A 26,530-nucleotide genomic window follows, 5' to 3' on the forward strand; every position below is an offset into this window, starting at 1 on the left:
CTTTGACACCAGAACGTACTGTGAAAGAAAGTAATTTGAGAATCCTGACTTCATTGCTGAAAGGAGTTTTGCACAAGTGATGCGCTCATCGGACTCTCAGATTCTCCCTTATGAATCCGAAACATATTGAGATTATAGAGAGCATCTCAACCTCATGCAGCCCCAAATACAACAGCCCTGTCTGACAAGGAACTCTCACCACAGTTAAAAAGAAACACTGTGCTGAAACCTATAGATTTATAGACTAAGAGCTAGGAAAATAGATTAGACTAAATATAAATACCTCTATGTTTATATTTCAAAGTGCAAATACATCCAGACAAATAGAATCCAAGGATATGATAAGAATGAAGAATTTATAGATACTTAGTAAAGAAATCACATATTTGGAAGTAGTTGGACATTAGTCTTAGCTATTGGGATACAACCTTTGGTGTAATTTTAAATGGTTGTACAAGTAATATCATGGTCCAATCACAGACAAGAGAAAATCTGTAGATGCTGGAAATCCAAGCAACATGCACAAAATGCTGGAGGAACTCAGCCGGCCAGGCAACATCTATGGAAAAGAGTACAGTTGATGTTTTGGGCTGAGACCCTTCACAAGACTGGATTAGAAGAAGATGATATTGTGGTGCTTATCTCACTGAATTTTCCTAGAGTTTACATAGTCTTCGCTAACCTGGAAGGTAAAATTCACTAGAATGTCAAAGTCATGTAGTCACACAGTGCAGAAACACACACCTCCATCCATTGAATCCATGCAAACCATCAATTCCCAGTTTACACTAATCCTACTTTAATCCAGTTTAATTTTCCTCACATTCCAATCACTTCCCCAAGAAGGCTACACAATAAAGGCAATTCACAGAAACCAAAGAACCAGTGAATCTGCATGTCTTTGGGTTGTGCAAAGAAACAAGAAAGTCACACAGCCACAGAGAAATGGTGCAAGTCCACAAGGGAAGTCAGGATTCAACCTGGATCACTGGAGCTGCAAGAATGGTGACGCTACCAGCTGTGCCACTGTGATGTTCAACTGTTGTCCTTAGTGTAGTTTTTGTTTGTGTACGTGATGCTGTTGGTAAAAGACAAAATTCTCTTTAGTTATACAACAATGTGCCAACAATTTGGGCAGCACAAATGTATTTAAGTCATTGGGCTTATTCCTATGTTTATGCTGAGGAGGTTCCCAAGTGTTTTTGGATCCTCAAGGTTGTTATAGCTGGGGGTGGTAGAGGGGATAAGCTTCCACTACCTATTACACACTCCCAATTATATGTGTCTCAAATAGCCTCTGACTACCAAATCCAGCTCCTGGCCTTCACACGTGGAACTGTTTTTACTGACACTGGCATCTTAAAACAGTTACTTCAAGCTGGTGGGGTTCTTCAGCCATGGTTGGCAGCTTATCTAGGAGAAGGAAAATTCTGATCTCATACCTCTGCTTTCTTGTGGCTGTACCCACTCATGGGGAAGACATTGGAAGTAAACCCTGAGGAAAAATCTGGAGCTGAGATCCAAAGGGGGTCCAATGATGAGTTCAGTGCTAACTGGCAGCTCCTGCAGTGCTGCTGGTCCAAACTACTCAGCTGTTCCATTGGATTTATCAACTGTGTGCAGAGGAAGAGCCTGCTACATGGACAACATATACTTTGTACTACTCTGATCTGTGTACCTGGCTTGCATATCACATAGACAATTAGGGCACAATATCCATGGTTGACCTCGACCAACGGATGGCCTCTGTCTCAATTCTTTATTCAAGGATTTGCATTCCTGGGTCATTAATAAGCCTCGACAATGCAAGTTGGCAAGCTATTTCAACGTTCAAACTAGAGTGGGAGGAGTTGAATACCACAGCTAAGCACCAGTTTTGTCTCACTTGAAATCCATTTACAGTACTCCTAATGAATAGTAAATAGGAGTAAAAACCATATCTGGTCTCTGCTGCCTTTCCTTTCCTTACCCAAGATTATCAGTGCAACTGTCCTACTGCCTCATGTTAGAGCATTGTTTACCTAGGGTCTGAGCATCTCGTCTGTTCCTCACTGGTCAAATCAACTAATATGTTTGCATGGATATAACATTATATGACTTTAGAAATATCTTGCTTAAAGCCTACCTTACTTTAATTTTCAGAAACCTCTTGTGCTGGATCAAGATAGTATGATCTTGTGTGACAAGGAAGTTCGTGTTGAGAAGAAAGTACTATTTGAGTAAGTTACATTTTTAGCTTTGAGATCAGTAGAATAGCATGACAAAATGTCAGTAATCAAACCATTTTCGGTAGAAACTGGGGATTATTGTAGTTAGAATTTGCTGGTGTAGAACTTTCAACTAATGATACCAGACATTAATAGAGTCTTGCATTAAGATATGGCAATTTTGCTTGTTTAGGTTGGTGGTGAGTATTGATAGCTCGGTTGACGCATTTGATGTCCACCGAGATTTGTAATAGGTTTACAGACATTTCATCACCAGTTGAGGTGACATGCTCAGTGTGCAGTTATTGGCGTTTCTCTCTGGGAGTCCTCATGTTTATATAGGCCTGCTTTCAACTGCCTCGGTCCTGATTGGTTACTCCAATCCATTTGTTCTATAACCAGTGGGAACTGTGGGATTTACACTCCAGTTTGATTTCAATGATGAAATTTAAAACCACAGGTCTGGGAGGATCATCTAGGTGCCAACTTGAATTCATTCCCTAACTTTCCCTCTGATTTCTTTTCAGATTGGAGATTATTCCCACAAATCGAAAACTTTGGGTGACAGCAAAACCTACCAAAACAGTGTCTGAAGCTTTGCAACCATTTCTGATTAAATATAACTTAAACGCCAAGGATCTGGAAGCAAAGATTGTATGTATTAACAATTTTAAATGACCTTCCATTTATACAATATCTTTCATTTCCTCAGTGCTAAAGTGCTTCAGAATTGATTAATGATTTTCATGCAGTCACTATTAGTAATTTTCCTGTCCAATTATCCACAAGCATTCTGCAGGGAAATTAATGTCTATAGGTTCTGTTAAATAGATATAAAATTGCTAAGGGAAGTACTGTGTATTCTTGAACTTCTTCTATCAGGAATCGTTTTAAGGTAACCCACTATGCAGCCATTCACTGACACTCTTTGAAATCCACTTTGCAGATTATCTCAACCAGAAGGGGCCTAACATAATTATTTACTCATGAAATTATCAAACTGGAGAAAACACATAGACCCATTGAGTCTGGACATATGTATCATTATAAATTCACTCTCCAACCTCTCTGAAGCCAAGCTAGATGATGAACTTCTAAGATGAACTATCTGGTGCAAAATAAAAAGTAAGGAATTTTCCATCGAACACAGCCCCATGATTTTCCTTCAGGCTATGATATTGGGAACAAGTCTAGGAGATCATCCTGATAATTTGCTCTTCTGCTAACAAGTGATCACTATGCAATTCAGTAATTGGTTCAGTCTCCATATGTTTATACTTGGATCATGGTGTTGAATCAAATTGGGGCATTCTGCCCCTGGCATGGAATCTGGTAAAGCAGTTTTAACAGTTAACAATTTTACACTATAATTTCTTTTAATTTATGTTAAATAGAGTGGAGAGTCCCAGCCTCTGAAAATGAACAGCAGTGTGGCCTGCCTGGATAATCAGCAGGTTATCCTAGACAAAATTAAGGGTAAGTATCTTGTGCACATATTTCTTGCTACTTTTTTCTTCTTCTGGACTGCTGAGATTATTTTTATTGTTCAAGATTTGTGGCAATTGCAAAGTAGAGCGAAGAGATAGATAGATGGATTGGAAACAGTGAGATGTTATTAAACTTGCCCTATATATCATAAGGTCGCTCATTGTCTATCTAAATATTAGACAGGTAAATAATATGCTTAATGATTAATTGGGGCTATCACTTAATCATGGCCAATATAAGTGACTAATGTTTTTGATGTGTTGCATGCATTAACAAGAAAACAGCTTAAAAATCAACATAGTTTCAATAAGATACCCTAGTGAAACAATCTGGGCTCATCCCTATCCTGCTGTTACACCATGGATAGTAAACTCCTGGTTAACATCCTCAAACAGCCTCCTGGAACCCCTTTGTTTACCCTTCCATTTTGCCTTTCGAAATCCAATCAAAATTCTGATTCAGGTCCCCTTTGTTCCTTCCTGCTCTCTATATAGCAGGATCGAATTCAACATCCAACCTATCTTTCCTGATACTCCAGATATTCAGGTATTGCCTTTGGGTCCTGCTGCTCTTATCAAGTCAAGTCAAGTCAAGTTGCTTTTTATTATCATTTTGACCATAAACTGCTGGTACAGTACACAGTAAAAACAAAACAATGTTCCTCCAGGACCCTGGTGCTACATGAAACAACACAAAACTACACTAGACTACAGACCTACACAGGACTACATAAAGAGCACAAAACAGTGTAGGGCAATACAGCAATTAATTACTAAATAAATAATTAATAAACAAGACAATAGGACAGGAGAGGACAAATTTCATTAGAATAATAAATGATGTAGACATCAGTCTAGACTCTGAGTATTGAGGAGTCTGATGACTTGGGGGAAGAAACTGTTACACAGTCTGGTTGTGAGAGCTCGAATGCTTTGGTACCTTTTGCCAGATGGCAGGAGGGAGAAGAGTTTGTGTGAGGGGTGCGTGGGGTCCTTCACAATGCTGTTTGCTTTGTGGGTGCAGCGTGTGGTGTAAATGTCTGTAATGGCAGGAAAAGAGACCCCGATGATCAGTGATGCAGCTACTCAGGATGATCTCGATACATCCTCTGTAGAATATGGTGAGGATGGGGGTTGGGAGATGGACTTTTCTCAGCCTTCACAGAAAGTAGAGATGCTGCTGGGCTTTCCTGGCTATGAAGCTGAGAGTATCCTGAGGGTTATCAAGTGTACTCCTAAATAGAAGGGAGTAGGGGTCAGGGAAAATGGGAGGGGGAGTAAAGAGCAAGTGGATAAAGTTGGAGATAGAAGGGATAAGAGGCTGGATGAAAAAGAGAATGGATATTTGGGATAAAGAGGTTGCTAAAGAGTAAAAAAGCAGATAAGCTAAGGGGGTAGGTGAGCGAGATGGTTATGGTATGGATAGAGAGAGTTAAAGGATAGATTCAAAGAGAAAAGGACAGTGAGGGGATGCATGGGTAGAGAAATTGGGTGTCATGGACAGAAGGTATTGATCAAAACAAAAGGGATATATTTCCCACTGATTTTCTAAAGAGAACTAACTTAAGTATTCGTGTATTATTTTGAGAGGGCAACTAGTCCTCAGTTTTATCTCTTCTCCAGAAAATGTTACCAATATCACTCCCTTGATACCATTTAGAAACTCTGTCTAGGAATGCTGCACTCCAGTGTCGAAAATGACACTTGAACCCTAGAACATACTGACTTGATGCTAACAGTACGACCAACTGAGCCACAATTAACATGTTCCCATGCAACACAGGACAAAATTCTGTGATTCATTTACCTATCTTTCCACTTCCCATCACTGTTCACAGCCATGGAGGAGGTGGGGAATTGAGGTTAATTATCAAAGGACATATATGTCACCATATACAATCCAGAGATTCATTTTCTTGAGAGCATGCTCAATAAATCTATGGAATAATAACGATAACAGAATCCATGAAAGACCACAGTAACTTGATCATTCAATCAGTGTGCAAAAGACAACAAACTGTGCAAATACAAAAAGAAAGAAATAACAGTAATAAATATATAAGCAATCAATATAAAGAACATGAGATGAAGAGTCCTTGGAAGTGAATTCATTTGTTATGGGAACATCTCAATGATGGAGCAGGTGAAGTTGAATGAAATTATCCCCTTTGGTTCAAGATTCTGATGACTGAAAGATAATAACTGCTCCGAAACCTGGTGTTGTGGAACTTGCAGATCCTGTATTACCTTCTTGATGGTAGCAATGAAAAGCAAGCATATCCTGGGGGGGGCGGTGGAGTCCCTGATGATGGATGCTGCTTTCCTGTGACAGCGTTTCATACAGATGTGCTCAATGGTGAGGAGGTCTTCACCCATGATAGACTGGTCCGTATCCACTACTATTTGTAGGATTTTCCATTCAAGAGCTTTGGCATTTCCATACCAGACTGTGATGTAACCAGTCAAGATACTCTCCCCCACACCTCTATAAATTTGGTCAAAATTTTAGATGGCATGCAGAATGTTTTCAAAGTTCTAAGGAAATAGAGGTGCTGTTGTGCTTTCTTCATAATTGTGTTTACTAGCTCGTCCCAGGACAGGTCCTCTGAAATAATAACACAGAGGAATTTAAAATTGTTGGCATCACTCCACCTCTAGTCCTCTGATGAGGACTGGCTCATGGACCTCTGGTTCCTTTCTCCTGAAATCAATGACCAGCTACTTGGTCTTGCTCACATTAAGTAAGAGTCAGTTGTTATACACAATAGACAATAGGTGCAGAAGTGGACCATTCGGCCCTTCGAGCCTGCACCGCCATTCTGAGATCATGGCTGATCATCTACTATCAATACCTGGTTCCTGCCTTGTCCCCATATCCCTTGATTCCCCTATCCATAAGATACCTATCTAGCTCCTTCTTGAAAGCATCCAGAGAATTGGTCTCCACTGCCTTCCGAGGCAGTGCATTCCAGACCCCCACAACTCTCTGGGAGAAGAAGTTTTTCCTTAACTCTGTCCTAAATGACCTACCTTGTGGGACCTTATCAAATGCCTTCTGAAAATCGAGTTACACTACATCCACTGGATCTCCCCCGTCTAACTTCCTGGTTACATACTCGAAAAACTCCAACAGATTAGTCAAGCATGATTTACCCTTGGTAAATCCATGCTGGCTTGGCCCAACCTATCACTGCTATCTAGATATGCCACTATTTCATCCTTAATAATGGACTCTAGCATCTTCCCCACCACCGATGTCAGGCTGACAGGTCGATAGTTCTCTGTTTTCTCCCTCCCTCCTTTCTTAAAAAGTGGGATAACATTAGCCATTCTCCAATCCTCAGGAACTGATCCTGAATCTAAGGAATGTTGGAAAATGATTACCAATGCATCCGCAATTTCCAGGGCCACCTCCTTTAGTACCCTAGGATGCAGACCATCTGGACCTGGGGATTTGTCAGCCTTCAGTCCCATCAGTCTACTCATCACCGTTTCCTTCCTAATGTCAATCTGTTTCATTTCCTCTGTTACCCTATGTCCTTGGCCCATCCATACATCTGGGAGATTGCTTGTGTCTTCCTTAGTGAAAACACATCTAAAGTACTCATTAAATTCTTCTGCCATTTCTCTGTTTCCCATAACAATTTCACCCAATTCATTCTTCAAGGGCCCACCATTGTTCTTAACAATCTTCTTTCTCTTCACATACCTAAAAAAGCTTTTGCTATCTTCCTTTATATTCCTGGCTAGCTTGCATTCGTACCGCATTTTTTCTCCCCGTATTGCCTTTTTAGTTAAGTTCTGTTGTTCCTTAAAAACTTCCCAATCATCTGTCCTCCCACTTACCTTAGCTCTGTCATACTTCCTTTTTTTTTAATGCTATGCAATCTCTAACTTCCTTTGTCAACCACTGTGGCCCCTTCCCCCCTTTGAATCCTTCCTTCTCTGGGGGATGAACTGATTTTGCAACTTGTGCATTATTCCCAAGAATACCTGCCATTGCTGTTCCACTGTCTTTTCTGCTAGGCTATCCATCCAGTCAACTTTGGCCAGCTCCTCCCTCATGGCTCCATAGTTTCCCCTGTTCAACTGCAACACTGACACCTCCAAGCTGCCCTTATCCTTCTCAGATTGCAGATATAAACATCATATTATGATCACTACCTCCTAATGGCTCCTTTACTTCAAGATCGCTTATCAAATCCTGTTCATTACATAACACTAAATCCAGAATAGTCTTGTCCCTGGTTGGCTCTCGTACAAGCTGTTCCAAGAATGCATCCTGTAGGCACTCTACAAACTTCCTATCCTGTGGTCCAGCACCAACCTGATTCTCCCAGTTCACCTGCATGTTGAAATCCCCCATAACTACTGCAACATTACCTTTGCCAAATGCCAATGTTAACTCCCTATTCAAGTTGCACCCAATATCCATGCTACTGTTTGGTGGCCTGTAGACAACACCCATTTGGGTCCTTTTGCCCTTACTGTTCCTCAGTTCTATCCACACAGACTCTACTTCTCCTGACCCCTTGCCCCCCTTGCAAAGGACTGTATCTCATTCCTCACCAACAGGGCCACCCCACCCCCTCTGCCCACATTTCTGTCCCTACGATAGCACGTATACCCTTGTACATTCATTTCCCAGGTCTGATCTCCCTGCAGCCATGTCTCCGTTATCCCAACAACATCATAGTTACCCATTCACACCTGAGCTTCAAGCTCATCCGCCTTATTTCTGACACTTCGTGCATTCAGATATAGAATTTTTAGCCCATTTCTCCTCTCTCTGTTTGAATCCAGCTCCCCGAACTCCCATCGGGCTATACGCCCCTAGAATTTTGTTGTCCTTCCTAAATTTACTTATTCTTTCAACATATTTAACTCCATGTTCCGTCAGGCCATCCCTCTTATGGCACCACTCTGCCAGATTTTCAATTTCCCTCCTATATGAATCAATCCTTACTGTGGGAGACACTAGCAGAAAGTGAGAAATGCAAGAATGTAAAGGCGCAGAAGTGAGTGTCATTGCTATTACCAAGGAGAAGATGCTTGGGAATCTGAGGGGTCTGATGGTAGATAAATCAACTGGATCAAATTTTTGGAAGTGGTAGCTGAAGAGATTTGGAGGTGTTCATAATGATCTTTAAAGAATCACTAGATTCTGGAATGTTTCCTGAGGACTAAAAAATTGTAAATGTCTCTCCACTCTTTAAGTAGGGAGGGAGGTAGAAGAAAGTAAGTTATAGGCCAGTTAGCCTGACTTCAGTGGTTGAAAGGATATTGGAGTCCATTAGTAAGGTTGAGGGTTTGGAGTACATGTTAAAATAGACATAGTCAGCATGGTTTTCAAAAGGAGAACTCTTATCTGACAAAATTGTTGGTATCTTTGAGGAAATAACTAGCAGGATAGACAAAGGTAAGCTAGGGGATGGTGTTTATTTGTATTTTCAGAAGGCTTTTGACAAAGTGCCATTCATGAGGCACACATGAGCCTATGGTATTATGTGAAAGGTACTAGGATGGATAGAAGATTGGCAGACTGCTAGAAGGTCAAGATGTGGGAATAAACAGGGTCTTTTCTGTTTGGCTTCTAGTAGCTAGTGATGTACCCCAGGGGCTGGTGTTGGGACTGTTGCTTTATACATTGTATGTCAATAATTTGGATGAGAGAATTGATGGCTTTGTGGCTGAGTTGATGGAAAATACAAAGATAGGTGGAAGGGCAGATAGAGTTAGGAAGCAGGGTGTCTGCAGAAGGCCTTAGTCAGATTGGGGAATGGGCAAAAATGTGGCAGATGGAATATAATGTATGGAAATGTATGGCCGTGCACTTTGGTAAAAGGAATAAAGGCATTGACTATTTTGTAAATGTAGAGAAATTCCAAAAATGAGACGTGCAGAGGGACTTGGAAGTCCTCATGCAAGATTCCTAAAAGCTAGCTTGCAGATTGAGATGGTGGTAAGGAAGCTAAGTGCAATGTTAGCATTAATTTCAAAAGGACTAGAATATAAAATCAAGGATATAATGCTCAGGCTTTTTAAGGTATTGGTCAGACTGCACATGGAGTATTGTGAGCAGTTTTGGGATGTGCAGAGAAGGTTCATGAGAAGGATCTCAGAAATGAAAGGGTTAACATCTGACAAGTGTTTGATGTCTCTGGCCTGTATTCACTAGATTGAAAGGACTGGATGGATTGGATGTGGAGAGGGTATTTACTATACTGGGGGAATCTAGGACCAGAGGATGCAACTTCCGAATAAAGGGATGTCCATTTAGAATAGAATTTCTTTAGCCAGATGGTGCTGAATCTGAGGAATTCTTTGCCACAGGTGGTTGTGTATATTGGGTATACCATCGATGGTATATCTAAGTCGTTGGGTATATTTAAGGCAGAGGTTGATAGATTCTTAATTAATCAGGGCATCAGAGGTTACAGGGAGAAGCAGGAGAATGGGATTGCGAGGGATAATAAATCAGCCATGATAGAATGGCGGAGCAGACTCAAGGGTCAATAACAAAATTAATCTCCCAGGTTTTATGGTCTTGTGGTCTGATGGAACAGGACTTTCTGGCCCATAAAGACATGCCACCCAGCAATTGAACCCTGGCCTAATCACAGGACAATTTACAATGACCAGTTCATCTACTAACTGGTACATCTTTGGACTGTGGAAGGAAACTGAAGCATCTGGAGAAAACGCATGCATTTCACAGGGAGTACAGATTCCTTCCAGATGACATCAGCATTGAACTCCGAACTCCGCACCAAGCAGTACTAACTGCTATGCTACAATGATGCTTTTAAGGGCAGATTCTATGTACCTTTTACAAGCATAAAGACTAGCTAGCTTAGTGCTGTTGAATCAGGACCCTGTTACCTCTCTGTACTCGGATCACTGGACATTGAGCTGTGTACACACTGAGCAATGTTGGACAGTTGCATTTATGTATTGTAAGAAACAAACCATTGCTTTCTATGAACAGACTCAAATAGCAGACAATAATTGGATGGTGAGATGAGCTGTCTACTTCTTTTTGTGTGAGAGCCACAAGATACCAGTTCTAAAGGTTAAAATACCAGCTTTAAGTGCGCTCCCACAGAGCTGACCTTTCACGGACCAATTGAACAGAATCTCCCTGTGGCAGGTTTAGGCTACGACAAACATCTTGCCGCACAGCTGCTGAAATCCTTTATTTATTTATTTTGTTTTGCAGTCTATTGCATCCCACAGCTTTCATTCATATAGGTAATTGATTTCTGGTGAGTTACCTAAAGTGAAGTTTGACCCTTCCTGTGTATTGTTAACTTACACACAGTGCTTCATCAAAACTAGCTTCATATCTAGTTGCAAACCAATGGTAGTTTTGTAGCAATTGAAAGACGTGCATTGAGCGATAAGACTGCTGTGACTTTTCTTCAGAAGCTGTGGGCTTGTCCCTTTTCTACTTCTTTCTCAGGCCATGGATGCTACTTTTTGGCGCATTAATTGTGCCCCATCTCCCACTGATTCTTTTAATGTTATACATTAAAGATTTGGATGATGGAATTGATGGCTTTGTTGTAAAGTTTGCAGACAATACAAAGATAGGTGGAGGGGCAGGTAGTTTTGAGGGAATAGGGAGGCTACAGAAGGATTTAGAAAAGAGTAGGAGAATGGGCAAAGAGGTGGCAGATGGAATACATGTGTTATGAAATAGACAATAGACAATAAGTGCAGAAGTAGACCATTCGGCCCTTCGAGCCTGCACCGCCATTTTGAGATCATGGCTGATCATCTATTATCAATACCCGGTTCCTGCCTTGTCCCCATATCCCTTGATTCCCCTATCCATAAGATACCTATCTAGCTCCTTCTTGAAAGCATCCAGAGAATTGGTCTCCACTGCCTTCCGAGGCAGTGCATTCCAGACCCCCACAACTCTCTGGGAGAAGAAGTTTTTCCTTAACTCTGTCCTAAATGACCTACCCCTTATTCTCAAACCATGCCCTCTGGTACTGGACTCTCCCAGCATCTGGAACATATTTCCTGCCTCTATCTTGTCCAATTCCTTAATAATCTTATATGTTGCAATCAGATCCCCTCTCAATCTCTTTAATTCCAGCGTGTACAAGCCCAGGCTCTCTAACCTCTCTGCGTAAGACAGTTATGACATCCCAGGAATTAACCTCGTGAATCTACGCTGCACTTCCTCTACAGCCAGGATGTCCTTCCTTAAACCTGGAGAACAAAACTGTACACAATACTCCAGGTGTGGTCTCACCAGGGCCCTGTACAAATGCAAGAGGATTTCCTTGCTCTTGTACTCAATTCCCTTTGTAATAAAGGCCAACATTCCATTAGCCTTCTTCACTGCCTGGTGCACTTGCTCATTCACCTTCAGTGACTGATGAACAAGGACTCCTAGATCTCTTTGTATTTCTCCCTTACCTAACTCTACACCATTCAGATTATAATCTGCCTTCCTGTTCTTACTCCCAAAGTGGATAACCTCACACTTATTCACATTAAACGTCATCTGCCAAGTATCTGCCCACTCACCCAGCCTATCCAAGTCACCCTGAATTCTCCCAACATCCTCATCACATGTCACATTGCCACCCAGCTTAGTATCATCAGCAAACTTGCTGATGTTATTCTCAATGCCTTCATCTAAATCGTTAACGTAAATTGTAAACAGCTGTGGTCCCAATACCGAGCCCTGTGGCACCCCACTAGTCACCACCTGCCATTCCGAGAAATACCCATTCACCGCTACCCTTTGCTTTCTATCTGCCAACCAGTTTTCTATCCATGTCAATGTCTTCCCCCCAATGCCCTGAGCTTTGATTTTACCCACTAATCTCCTATGTGGGACCTTATCAAATGTATGGTCCTGCACTTTGGTAGAAGAAATGAAAGGGTTGGCTATTCTCTAAATGGAGAGAAAATACAAAAAACTGAGGCGCAATTGAATTTGGGAGTCCTTGTGCAGAAATCCCCAAAGGTTAATTTGTATATTGAGTCTGTGGTGAGGAAGACAAACGCATTGTTCGCATTCATTTCAGGAGGACTGGAATATAAAAGCAAGGATGTAATGTTGAATCTTTATAAAGCACTGGTGAGACCTCAGGTGGAGTATTGTAAGTAGTTTTGGGCCCCTAATCTTAGAAGGGGTGTACTGAAGCTGGACAGGGATGAAAGGAAGTTCACAAAAATGATTCCGGGAATAAATGGCTTGTCACATGAAGAATGTTTGATGACTTTGGGTCTGTATTCACCGGAATTTAGAATGATGGGCTGACCTAAAAAAAAAAATGGTGAAAGGCCCTGATAGAGTAGATGTAGAGAAGATGTTTCCTCTGGTGGGAGTGTCTAAGCCCAAATGACACAGCCTCAAAATAGAGGGTTGTCCTTTTAGAATGGAGATGAGGAGTAATTTCTTTAGCCAGAGAGTGAAGAATCTGTGGATTTTTTTGCCACAGGCAGCTGTGGAGGCCAAGTCTTCATATATATTTAAGGCAGAGATTGATAGATTCTTGATTAGTCAGGGCATACAGGGATATAAGAGGTTGGGGCAGAGGGGATAAATGGATCAACCATGATGAAATGGCAGAACAGACTTGATGCACCAAATGGCCTAATTCTGTTCCTATGTCTAATGGTAACCTTTTAATTATTTATTTCTCCTCAGAGAATCAGACTGATGATTTACAGAGTTATGCTCAGGCAAAGCACATCATGATCAAAAATCTCTCCCGTCAGGCAACATCCTATGCGGTTGGGTTGAGTTATTCACCAGTCTTGGCAATTTACTTGGAAATGTTTTGTTGACATGCAAGGAGACATGGTGACAAAACATTTGCAAGTAGATTGCCAGAATTAGAGAACAGCTCAACCCACCCATCAACCACTCCAAGCTCCACATCTTCCAAATTACTTCCAACATCCTATGTGCCGCCTCTACTTTTGGCCACTGAGATTCAAGAGAATGATATTCAATAGAGCCTTGGTAGATGAGAAGTAACTCTCCATCTCATGTTCTTGCTATTTATTTATTTATTCATTCATTTATTTATGTATTTTTTATTGATTGCTATTTATTTATCTATCTATTTATTATTATTGTTTATTTTTTCCTTTTCGTATTTGCAGTTTCTTGTCTTTTGCATACTTGTTTGGCCATCCTGGTGGGTGTGGTCTGTCATCGATTCTATTGTGTTTGTTTTTTGTGAATGCCTACTAGAAAATGAATCTCAGGATTTTATGTAGTGAAACCGTATTATCAACAGTTTTGGGCCCCATACCTCAGAAAGGTTGGGTTGACGTTGGAGAGAATCCAGAGGAGGCTCATGAGGATGATACCCGGAATAAAGGGGTTAACATATGAGGAGCATTTGGATGCTTTGGGCCTGTATTCACTGGAATTTAGAAAAATGCAGGAGCGATCTCATTGAAACCTACCAAATGCTGAAAGGACTAGATAGGGTGGTTGTGGGGAAAATGTTTCCTATGGTGGGGGCATCCAGAACTAGAGTGCTCAGCCTCATAGTGGAGGGGCGACCCTTTAGAACAGAGCTAAGGAGGAATTTTCTTTTAGCCAGAGAGTAGTGAATCTGTAGAGACCAAGTCCGTGGGTATACTTAAGGCGGGCGATGGTCATTTCCTGATCGGTCAGGGCATCAAAGGATATGGCGAGAAGGCAGGTGTATGGGGTTGAGTGGGATCCGGGATGGAATGGCGGAGCAGACTCGATGGGCTGAATGGCCCAATTCTGCTCTTATGTCTTATGGTCTTGTGGTGATATATGTTGCATATACTTTGATAATAGATTTACTTTGGATTTGAATTTCTGGATTTGACATAATCCTGCTGAATACTTTCTAACCATCAGTGACATTTTCATTGTTTACAGATACTGCACAGGGGAAAGTGAATTCAAAGCAATCATCTGCAAACCTTGTAAGTGCAATATCATTTAACATCCCCACTTCAAACATGATTTAGGCCATATTGTGCTGTTCACCCAACATACTTCGGTATTCGTAGACAACACCAACACATATTTATAGAATGCCTCAGAGCAGCAAAATACAAAGTTCAAGTTCAAGTTTAATTATCATTCAACTCTACATGAACCTAGCCAAATGAAACAGTTTTCCCCTGGGGCCAAGGAGCAATACACATTATCAACAGCACACAGCACAGTACAGATAATAGACAAAGTTTGACACAGAAACACAGACAGTTTTTTTGAAGTGTCTTAATAAAGGGGATGTACAAATAGAAGGACAAATTATTTGGGTGGAAGTTAGAGTTCACACCATTGAACGTATGTACTATCGCTGTCAATATGGGAACAAATGAGACTGGGAGAAATGGAGGTAAGGAAGAAGATGTTACATAACAAGGACTGACCAACATTTAAAAATGCAAACTATGCACGTACAGTGAATATAGTAGATATGTCTCTATAGCAGTGGGTGAGGGGAACCTGGTGTGAATTAGAATTCTGCTGAATACATTTGTTGTAGCACTATATTTGCTTCAAAACCCCAGATGAGCTGAAACCATACCCAGAATGAAAGAATGCTGAATTGACTTTTGGGGATGTTAAGATGACATATCATTTCACTGGGATGGAGGAGTAATGATGAATTAAGAGAAAGCAGAAGTTTGATTTGTCTAACTATTTTTACCAGCAGAAACAGCAGGAATCTCCCGTAAATGGAAACAAATCGTCAGACAGACCCTCGGTGCGTTTGAACTCGCAGCCCAATAGAAGAAGCAGAGACAAGGAATGTGAAGCAAGGAAGGAAATATATCGAAAGACGTATGATGTAGAAGGTAAGTCCTGAATATAGCTGCATTGAGCAGAAGGAAGTGGCATATGACCTGATCTCCAGGACAGGAACGGTAAAGGATTGAAAGCACAAAGTTTGAAGACATGGATTTTAGGGAATTTTTTGGCATTGTGCCAGGTGGATAGTTTTTAGAAAGAATGGCTGGGGACTGGCAAGCTGAATAAATTAATGTCATCATCCTTGCAGAACAAACCTGCACTTATTCAGAATCAAAGATTAAATATTCATAAGAGCGCAGTTACCACAAAATTCAGAAACAAAAGAGAGCAGATAACAAGGGGATTCGTTGAAGCAGAATCAGAGGTACTGCCTGGCTTTAAAAGATGAGTCATATGAAAGGAACCATTAATTAATCATTAACTTGGACATAGCTTAAACTATGAAATTAAGCTTACAAAAAGATGATGTAATCTGATCAGAATAACAAATTCATAGTTCATATATCTAAGTAGGAAAAAAGAAGAAATATAAGGTTCCTTACATCAAGGTGTGCAATAAAGGACTTTGTTTGCAATTGTTGTGCCATGTGAAAATTCCTGATATATTCCAAGTCCTCTGAGGCACATCCATCATTCCAAATGGACTCTGACCAAGCTCAGAGCTCCAGATAGTTGGAGTCGCTGCAAAGCAGGGTGATGGCCAAGAATGTTTTGGGTTGTACTTCCAGGAGGAGAGCACCTCACAGTCACAGAGATAAGGATCACATTTCAGTGGCCATTCAAAAATGTCAGGGAGAGGTGAAATTTTCAGGCTGATGGCATTCTCAAACCAATAATTACCATTGGAGATTGATAGCAGTGATGAGACCATGAGGTAGCAGCACCTTTCAAAAGAGCATGAATTTAGACGTTTGGGTAGAAGATACAATGGGTGAGTGAAGCAAGTTTGGAAGAGGTGGTAGTGGTGGTGAGGAGGGATGAATAAGAAAAAAAAGAAACTTTCATTCAGGGCGTATGTGTAATCTAAAGTTCACTACCTGTAAGGGTGTTGGAAACTGAATCAGTCAGTCTGTTCAAATGAGAAATAGTTGGGCATCTAAGAGAGGAGCATTTTCAGGGCTATGGGAAATCAATTGTGGGATAGGATTGGTTTTATCAGCAACTGGATTGGATTCACAGGGCTGAAAGACTACCTTCTGTCTCAGAACCTCTATGCTTCTAATAAACTCTACAGCTCTGCCTTGGGTGATCTGAGGGAATAAATTTACTTCAGCTGGAACTCTCGCTCCAGGGCTGTAGAACATCCTGATCCAGGGTGTCCTATAGCAGCCCTGACCCATGCACATTCACTAAATGAATCAGAATCAGAATCAGGATTAGCATCGTTGGTGTACGTTGTGATTCTTTTTGTTTTGTGGCAGTAGTACATTGCAATACATAATAATAAACAACTATAAACTAAAATACGAAGTATTTGTAAAAAAATACATAAGCAGTGCAAAAAGAGGTTGTATTCATGGATTCATTGTCCATTCAGAAATCTTATAGTGGAGGGGAAGAAACTGTTCCTCAAACATTGAGTGGATTCACTCCAGTTTTTCTACTGTCACTGCACTACTGCAGAGAGACAGAGGGGTGTAAAATGAGGGTAGAAGCAAAAAGTAGTAAGGTGAAAAGTAAAAGTGGCAAGCAGGCAAATCCAGGGCAAAAAGCAAAAAGAGCCACTTTTCAACATAATTGTATAAGGGCTAAGAGTGTTGTAAAAACAAGCCTGAAGGCTTTGTGTGTCAATGCGAGGAGCATTCGTAACAAGGTGGATGAATTGAATGTGCAGATAGTTATTAATGAATATGATATAGTTGGGATCACAGAGACATGGCTCCAGGGTGACCAAGGATGGGAGCTCAACATCCAGGGATATTCAATATTCAGGAGGGATAGACAGGAAAGAAAAAGAGGTGGGGTAGCATTGCTGATTAGAGAGGAGATTAACGCAATAGAAAGGAAGGACATTAGCCTGGAGAATGTGGAATCGATATGGGTCGAGCTGCATAACATTAAGGGGCAGAAAACGCTGGTGGGAGTTGTGTACAGGCCACCTAACAGTAGTAGTGAGGTTGGAGATGGCGTTAAACAGGAAATTAGAAATGCGTGCAATAAAGGAACAGTAGTTATAATGGGTGACTTCAATCTACATATAGATTGGGTGAACCAAATTGGTAAGGGTGCTGAGGAAGAGGATTTCTTGGAATGTATGCGAGATGGTTTTCTGAACCAACATGTCGAGGAACCAACTAGAGAGAAGGCCATTCTAGGTTGGGTATTGAGCAATGAGGAAGGGTTAGTTAGCAATCTTGTCGTGCGAGGCCCCTTGCATAAGAGTGACCATAATATGGTGGAATTCTTCATTAAGATGGAGAGTGACATAGTTAATTCAGAAACAAAGGTTCTGAACTTAAAGAAGGGTAACTTTGAAGGTATGAGATGTGAATTAGCTAAGATAGACTGGCAAATGATACTTAAAGGGTTGACGGTGGATATGCAATGGCGAGCATTTAAAGATCACATGGATGAACTAGAACAATTGTTCATCCCAGTTTGGCAAAAGAATAAACCAGGGAAGGTAGTGCACCCATGGCTGACAAGGGAAATTAGGGATAGTATCAAGTCCAAAGAAGAAACATATAAATTAGCAAAAAAAAAGCAGCACACCTGAGGACTGGGAGAAATTCAGAGACCAGCAGAGGAGGACAAAGGGCTTAATTAGGAAAGGGAAAAAAGGTTATGAGAGAAAGCTGGCAGGGAACATAAAAACTGACTGTAAAAGATATGTGAAAAGAAAAAGATTGGTCAAGACAAATGTAGGTCCCTTACAGTCAGAAACAGGTGAATTGATCATAGGGAACAAGGACATGGTAGACCAATTGAATAACTACTTTGGTTCTGTCTTCACTAAGGAGGACATAAATAATCTTCCGGAAATAGTAGGGGACTGAGGGTCTAGTGAGATGGAGGAACTGAAGGAAAAACATGTTAGTAGGGAAGTGGTGTTAGGTAAATTGAAGGGATTAAAGGCAGATAAATCCCCAGGGCCAGATGGTTTGCATCCCAGAGTGCTTAAGGAAGTAGCCCAAGAAATAGTGAATGCATTAGTGATAATTTTTCAAAACTCCTTAGATTCTGGATTAGTTCCTGAGAATTGGAGGGTGGCTAATGTAACCCCACTTTTTAAAAAAGGAGGGAGAGAGAAACCAGGGAATTATAGACCAGTGAGTCTGACATCGGTGGTGGGGAAAATGCTAGAGTCGGTTATCAAAGATGTGATAACAGCACATTTGGAAAGAGGTGAAATCATCAGACAAAGTCAGCATGGATTTGTGAAAGGAAAATCATGTCTGACGAATCTTATAGAATTTTTTGAAGATGTAACCAGTAGAGTGGATAGGGGAGAGCCAGTGGATGTTCAAAAGGCTTTTGACAAGGTTCCACACAGGAGATTAGTGTGCAAACTTAAAGCACACGGTATTGGGGGTATGGTATTGATGTGGATAGAGAATTGGTTGGCAGACAGGAAGCAAAGAGTGGGAGTAAACGGGACCCTTTCAGAATGGCAGGCAATGACTAGTGGGGTACCGCAAGGCTCAGTGCTGGGACCCCAGTTGTTTACAATATATATTAATGATTTAGACGAGGGAATTAAATGCAGCATCTCCAAGTTTGCGGATGACACAAAGCTGGGCAGCAGTGTTAGCTGTGAGGAGGATGCTAAGAGGATGCAGGGTGACTTGGATAGGTTAGGTGAGTGGGCATATTCATGGCAGATGCAGTTTAATGTGGATAAATGTGAGGTTATCTACATTGGTTGCAAGAACAGGAAAACAGATTATTATCTGAATGGTGGCCGATTAGGAAAAGTGGAGGTGCAACGAGACCTGGGTGTCATTGTACACCAGTCATTGAAGGTGGGCATGCAGGTACAGCAGGCGGTGAAAAAGGCAAATGGTATATTGGCATTCATAGCAAAATGATTTGAGTACAGGAGCAGGGAGGTTCTACTGCAGTTGTACAAGGCCTTGGTGAGACCACACCTAGAGTATTGTGTGCAGTTTTGGTCCCCTAATCTGAGGAAAGACATTCTTGCCATAGAGGGAGTACAAAGATGGTTCACCAGATTGATTCCTGGGATGGCAGGACTTTCATAAGAAGAAAGACTGGATCGACTAGGCTTATACTCACTGGAATTTAGAAGATTGAGGGGGGATCTTATTGAAACGTATAAAATTCTAAAGGGATTGGACAGGCTAGATGCAGGAAGATTGTTTCCAATGTTGGGGAAGTCCAGAACGAGGGGTCACAGTTTAAGGATAAAGGGGAAGCCTTTTAGGACCGAGATGAGGAAAAACTTCTTCATACAGAGAGTGGTGAATCTGTGGAATTCTCTGCCACAGGAAACAGTTGAGGTCGGTTCATTGGCTATATTTAAGAGGAAGTTAGATATGGTCTTTGGGGCTAAAGGGATCAGGGGGTATGGAGAGAAAGCAGGTACAGGGTTCTGAGTTGGATGATCAGCCATGATCATACTGAATGGCGGTGCAGGCTCGAAGGGCCGAATGGCCTACTCCTGCACCTATTTTCTATGTTTCTATGTTTCTATGTCACAACATGTCACCAGCAGATGCCATTTCACTGGCTCTTCACTCAACCCTGGAACATCTGGAGAGTGGAGGTACATACATATGTCAGGATGCTCTTCATTGACTATAGCTTAGCATTTAACACGATAATTCTACAATCCTGATTGAGAAGTTGCAGAACCTGGGCCTCCGTACCTCTCTCTGCAATTGGATCCTTGACTTCCTAATGAGAAGACCATAATCTGTGCGGATTGGTGATATCATATCATCCTCACTGACGATCAACACTGGCACACCTCAGGGGTGTGTGCTTAGCCCACTGCTCTACTCTCTATATACACATAACTGTGTGGCTAGGCATAGCTCAAATTCCATCTATAAATTTGCTGACAATGCAACCATTGTTGGTAGAATCTCAGGTGGTGACGAGAGAGCGTACAGGAGTGAGATATGCCAACTAGTGGAGTGATGCCGCAGCATCAACCTGGCACTCAACATCAGTAAGATGAAAGAGCTGATTGTGGACTTCAGTAAGACAAAGGAACACATACCAATCCTCATAGAGGGATTAGAAGTGGAGTGTTACCGTGTTCAGATATGGCCCAAGTGCAGAGTGAGAGACATTGCGGCAGGCTGATAGTTCACAGACTTTAATACGAACAGTGTTAAAGGGAAAATAAAACAATGAATGCTAGGCCAAACAGGTCCATCAACTAAAACTCTCAAAAAGAAAACAAAGCCTGCACTGGGGCTGAAAAGAGCATCTGAACATTAAATGAATCCTGCTAGTCTATGGAGTCAGTTGTTTTGAAAGTCCAATATCCAGCGAAGGCCGAATGCAAAACAGCAGTGAAGTGTTGCTATGCTCTTTCCAAGTCTCGACAAGCACTATGACGGGAAGAATGGAGTTAAATACTATCACAATTAAATAATAATTACCTAACATGTGCAAATTCACAAGTGCAATTGCTGTATCTACTGCACTGCCAAATCTGTGGTTGTGACATGGAGAGAGTGAGCAGCTTCAAGTTCCTGGGTGTCAAGATCTCTGAGGATCTAACCTGGTCGCAATATATCGATGTTGTTATAAAGAAGGCAAGATAGCCGCCATACTTTATTGGAGTTTGAAGAGATTTGGCATGTCAACAAATACAGTACACTCAAAAACCTCTATAGTTGTACCATGGAAAGCATTCTGACAGACTGCATCACTGTCTGGTATGGAGGGGCTACTGCACAAGACCGGAAGAAGCTTTACAATGTTGTAAATCTAATCAGCTCCATCTTGGGTACTGGCCTACTAAGTACCCAGGACATCTTCAAGGAGCGATATCTCAGAAAGGCAACGTCCATTATTAAGGACCTCCAGCACCCAGGGCAAGCCCTTCTCTCACTGTTACCATCAGGTGGGAGGTACAGAAAACACAAAGTGCACTGCAGATGCTGTGGTCAAATCAAGACGTACAAAAAAGCTGGATGAACTCAGCAGATCGGGCAGCATCCATTGAAAGAAGCAGTCAACATTTCGGGTCGAGACCCTTCGTCGGACTACAGAAGGAGGGGACAGGGGCCCTATAAAGAAGGTGGGGGGAGGGTGGAAAACCAATCAGAGGAAAGATCAAGGGGTGGGGGAAAGGAAGCAGGGAGGGGATAGGCAGGAGAGGTGAAGAAGGAATCTAAGGGGAAAGCACTATGGGTAGTAGAAGAAGCCAGAGTCATGAGAGGTGATAGGCAGCTAGAAGAGGAGACAGAGTGAAGGTGGGATGGGGGAAGGGAGAGGGAGGGAATGACCAGAAGTTGGAGAATTCGATGTTCATACCAAGGGGCTGGAGTCTACCCAGACGGTATATGAGATGTTGTTTCTCCAACCGAAGTTTGGCCTCATCATGGCAGTAGAGGAGGCCATGTATGAACATATCCAAATGGGAATGTGAAGGAGAGTTGAAGTGAGTGGCAACCAGGAGATCCCGTCTGTAGGTGCTCGACAAAGCAGTCCCCCAATCTGCGTCGGGTCTCGCCGATGTAGAGGAGGCCGTACCGGGAGCACTGGATGCAATAGATTACCCCAACAGACTCACAAGTGAAGTGTTGCCTCACTTGGAAGGACTGTTTGAGGGCCCTGAATGGTGGTAAGAGATGAGGTGTAGGGACAGGTGTAGCACTTACGCTTGCAGGGATAAGTTCCAGGTGGGAGATCTGTGGGGAGGGACGTGTGGACCAGGCAGTCGTGGAGGGAATGATCCCTGCGAAAAGCAGAGAGGGGTAGAGAGGGAAAGATGTCCTTAGTGGTGGGGTCCTGTTGAAGGTGGCAGAAATTGCAGAGGATAATATGCTGGATCCGGAGGCTGGTGGGGTGATAGGTGAGGACAAGGGGGACACGGTCCCTGTTGTGGTGATGGGAGGATGGGGTGAGGGCTGAAGTGCGGGAAATGGAGGAGACGCGGGTGAGGGCATCATTGATGACGGCAGAAAGGAAACCACGATTCTTAAAGAAAGAGGACACTTGGGATGTCCTGGAACGGAAAGCCTCATCCTGGGAGCAGATGTGGCGGAGATGGAGGAACTGGAAATAGGGAATAGATTTTTTGCATTTGGCAGGTTGGGAAGAGGTATAGTCGAGGTAGTTATGAGAGTCAGTGGGTTTATAGAAGATGTCAGTGGACAGTCTGTCTCCAGAGATGGAGACCGAGAGATCGAGAAAGGGGAGAGAAGTGTCCGAGATGGACCAAGTGAACTTGAGGGCTGGGTGAAAGTTAGAGGCAAAGTCAACGAAATTGATGAGCTCAGCATGGGTGCAAGAAGCAACACCAATGTAGTCGTCAATGTATCGAGGGAAAAGTTGGGGAGCAGTACCAGTATAGATTTGGAGGTACGGAAGCCTGAAGGCACACACTCAATGATTCAGGAACAGCTTCTTTCCCTCTGCTATCCGATTCCTGAATGGACATTGGATCTTTGGACACTACCTCACTTTTTTAAATATACAGTATTTCTGTTTTTGCAAGTTTTTTAAAATCTATTCAATATATACATGGTAATTGATTTACTTGTTGATATATTATTTTTTTTTTGTGCTATATTATGTATTGCATTGAACTGCTGCTGCCAAGTTAACAAATTTCATGTCACATGCCAGTGATAATAAACCTGATTCTCCTTCTATTGCTTAACATTCAATACAATCATTCCCTCAAAACTAATCAAAAAGCCTTGTGCTAGGCCTCAATACCTCCTTGTGCAACCGAATCCTTGATTTTCTCACCTTCAAACCCTTGTCAATTTTGATAGGCAACAGCATCTCCACAATCTCTCTCAACACAGGTGCACCACAAGGCCACTGTTCTACCCACTTTATACTTATAACTGTCAGGCTAAGCACAGCTCCAATGCCATATTTAAGTTTGCAAATGACACTACTGTTGTTGGAAGAATCAAAGGTGGTGACAAATCAGCATATAAGAGAGAAATTGAAATTCTTGCTGAAAGGTACCAGAATAACTTAATGTCAGCAAGACCAAGGAGATGGTTGTTGAATTCAAGTGGAAGAAATGGAGGTCCATGAGCCAGTTTTCGTCAGGTGCTCAGACAGGGTCAGCAACTTAAAATTCCTCAGTGTTACATTTGAGAGGATTGTCCAGAGTCCAGTATGTTAGTACCATTATGAAGAAAACACAGCAGTATATCTACTCTCTTAGTTTGCAGCGATTCAGCATGTTATGTAAAACTCTGACAAACTTATTTAGATGTGTTGTGGGGAGTATATTGTCTCATTGCATCATGGCCTGGAATGTTAATACCAATGCCCTTGCATGGAAAAACCTACAGAAAGTAGTGGACACAGCTTAGTCCATCATGGGTAAAGCCCTCCCCACCATTGAATACATCTACATGGAGTGCTATTGCAGGAAAGCAACATCCATCATCAAGGACCTCCCCTATCCAGGCCATGTTCTCGCACCCTGCTGCCATCAGGAACAAGGTACAGGAGCCTTAGGACCTACACCACCAAGTTCAGGATGTTTATCTTGTGTTATCAATTTTATTCTGTATTTATTTATTTATTATTATTATTTTTCTCTTTGTACTTGCAAAGTGTTAGCCTTTTACATTGGTTCTTGTCCAACCTGTTGGGTGCCGTCTTTCATTGATACCATTCTGGTTCATGTATTTATTGTGATTTACCACAAGTAAATGAATCTCAGGGTTGTATATGATGACATATATGTAATTTGATGATAAATTTACTTTGAACTTTGAGTGTGTGTCTTAATGCTCCTGTACCTCCTCTTTGATGGTAGTAATGAGAAGAGGGTATGAGTGGATCCTTAATGATGGATGCTGCCTTTCTGAGGAATCACCTTTTAAAAGTGTCTTCAATACTTAAGAGACTGATGTCCATGATGAAGCTGGCTGAGGTTACAATTTTCTGCAGCTTTTTGCAATCCTGAGCAGTGGCCTCTCCATACCAGGCAGTGCCTATGGTGGGTAGAACTGTTTCTGAAGTGTGAAGGACAATGTGGCTTTCAATTGCCATTAATGACCAATTGCTAGGTGAGCAAATATGTCAGGTGATCAAATGTAAGATGACTGGCAGAGGAAAATGTCTTGCAAACTAACAGAATATGGTTCATCAACCTTGGAAATGCAATTCCAAAGAATGTCAAAGCAGCAGGAATAAAGGGACAAGGATAGACTAGCTTGGGAATTGTAGTCCGATCAGTTGGTGTCAGAAACATCTAACATAGGCTTGGGTGGTACTGAACAAGAAAAGTGTGGAGATGTGAAGAAGATCTATCATTAGCACCTAGAGTGATATAACATCTGGACAGCATCCCAAATCCAAAGTTATTATGGGATTGATTCCTAATTACTGCTCATTTGCCCTCCTTAATGAGGTGATAGAATGGAGGTGCAGAGAATAACTTCCACTGTAGAGTTATGGTGTAATGGCACTTTTCCTCTTCTTGTTACAGCATTGTTTGAGATGTTATCAAAAGCACAAAGTTCCCGTGTCAATGATCAGCGTGGCCTTCTGAAGAAGGAAGACTTGGTGCTTCCAGACTTTCTGCAGCTTCCTGAAGAGATAGCTGAGATCTGCCTTCAGCCACCTGAATCAGAAGCAGGGAAAGAAAAATGTGCTGGAGATCTAACTCAACCTGAGGAAGGTGCAGCTGAGAGTGACCAAACCCTGGGTGTTTCCGGTGAGAAGCCACCTCCAACAGCATCCACTTCACAGGACATACACCTGGGAGATTCGACAGACACCCAGACAAACTTCTGATCAGAGAAGTGTGTGTGTGTGTGTGTGTGCATGCACGTGTGGCTAGCAAAGGTCATTGCAAAGCAGGGCAGTCTTACACCAGGTGCCTGACCTCTGCCTATTCCCTCTATCAATAGTGGGACAATGGCTGTCAAACCAGGGGAACAAACAATTATTGCCACACCCCTCCCAGCCCCATGTCACAATGAACAGCATTGCTGAAGCCTTCATCACAACCTCCCATTCAGGTTGTGAATACCTCTTTTTCTGTACAGTTCTATGTTTCTACGTTCAAAGCACTTTACCTCATTCAAGCTGTGAGAAGAGAATAGAGAATACTGAATCAAAGTAAGCCATACTTAATGAAGGATGCTTTGTTTCATGACTTAAACCTCCAACGGATGCTATTGAGATTTTGGACTGGAATAAGCTGGGCTCAGAGAACCAACCTGATTTATACAAAACTTCCAAACTTTTCACAGCAAAAGGAGTGCACATTGTTGGAGAAGGTCAGCTTTTAGTACTGGGTACTGGGACCAAAATGAGGACACTTGACTGATAATTCTAAACATTTTGTGTATCCCTTCAAAGTGACTTCAGTCAAGATAAGTATTTATTGAACTTCTAATTTGTTTACATATACTGTATCATTCACCATTGTTGAGTTTTTGTGTACTTTTGGTTTGCAAACCGGTTAAAGAATGTGACTCTCAGGGAATTGCACTTGTCCACTTCCAGGCCTGAGGTTATGGTAGCTTGCAACACTGATTCTTTAGACAATAATAAAATCATGTCATTTGTGGAGTGTTAATGTTATGTGCTACTGTGGTTCCTAGCCTGTTTGTGTCTAAAATTCAAGAAAATCCCTGTTGACAAAGAAGTCATTTAATTGTAGATATAATCCAAAAAATGTCCCAACCCTAGAGGAACGTTAGTCTGTTGTAGGATGATTTCAGATGGCTTCTTTTGAAAAATTATGCTATATACTGATCTGAAAGGAACATGTTTATACTTTGAATCAATACTAACATTATTTTCAATTCATGCAAAATATCTTTAAATATTAGTCATACAAAAACAGACTATTCTGTCCATCATATCATTTATCAGTTCTTTACATGCAGTAGCTTTGCATATAAACTTAAGAAATAACTTGA

The 26,530-nt window shown here is 41.7% G+C and overlaps 1 protein-coding gene across 3 annotated transcripts in view; it reads left to right on the forward strand.

The window, feature by feature from the left end:
• Positions 1-26,184, forward strand: part of LOC140739506 (regulator of G-protein signaling 14-like) — a 125,963-nt gene extending 99,779 nt beyond the window's left edge. For 2 of the 3 annotated variants that reach the window (XM_073067866.1, XM_073067867.1), the window contains exons 10-15: positions 2,143-2,219; positions 2,735-2,861; positions 3,602-3,683; positions 14,592-14,638; positions 15,379-15,523; positions 25,087-26,184. In XM_073067866.1, coding sequence (XP_072923967.1) covers positions 2,143-2,219; positions 2,735-2,861; positions 3,602-3,683; positions 14,592-14,638; positions 15,379-15,523; positions 25,087-25,394 — 786 coding nt within the window. In that variant the 3' untranslated portion in view covers positions 25,395-26,184. The remainder of the gene's footprint in view (positions 1-2,142; positions 2,220-2,734; positions 2,862-3,601; positions 3,684-14,591; positions 14,639-15,378; positions 15,524-25,086) is intronic. The other variant, XM_073067868.1, reaches the window with a different exon arrangement.
• The last annotated feature ends 346 nt before the right edge of the window (positions 26,185-26,530 follow it).

Source organism: Hemitrygon akajei, chromosome 15, assembly GCF_048418815.1.
Source record: "Hemitrygon akajei chromosome 15, sHemAka1.3, whole genome shotgun sequence".
Lineage (NCBI taxonomy): Eukaryota > Metazoa > Chordata > Chondrichthyes > Myliobatiformes > Dasyatidae > Hemitrygon > Hemitrygon akajei.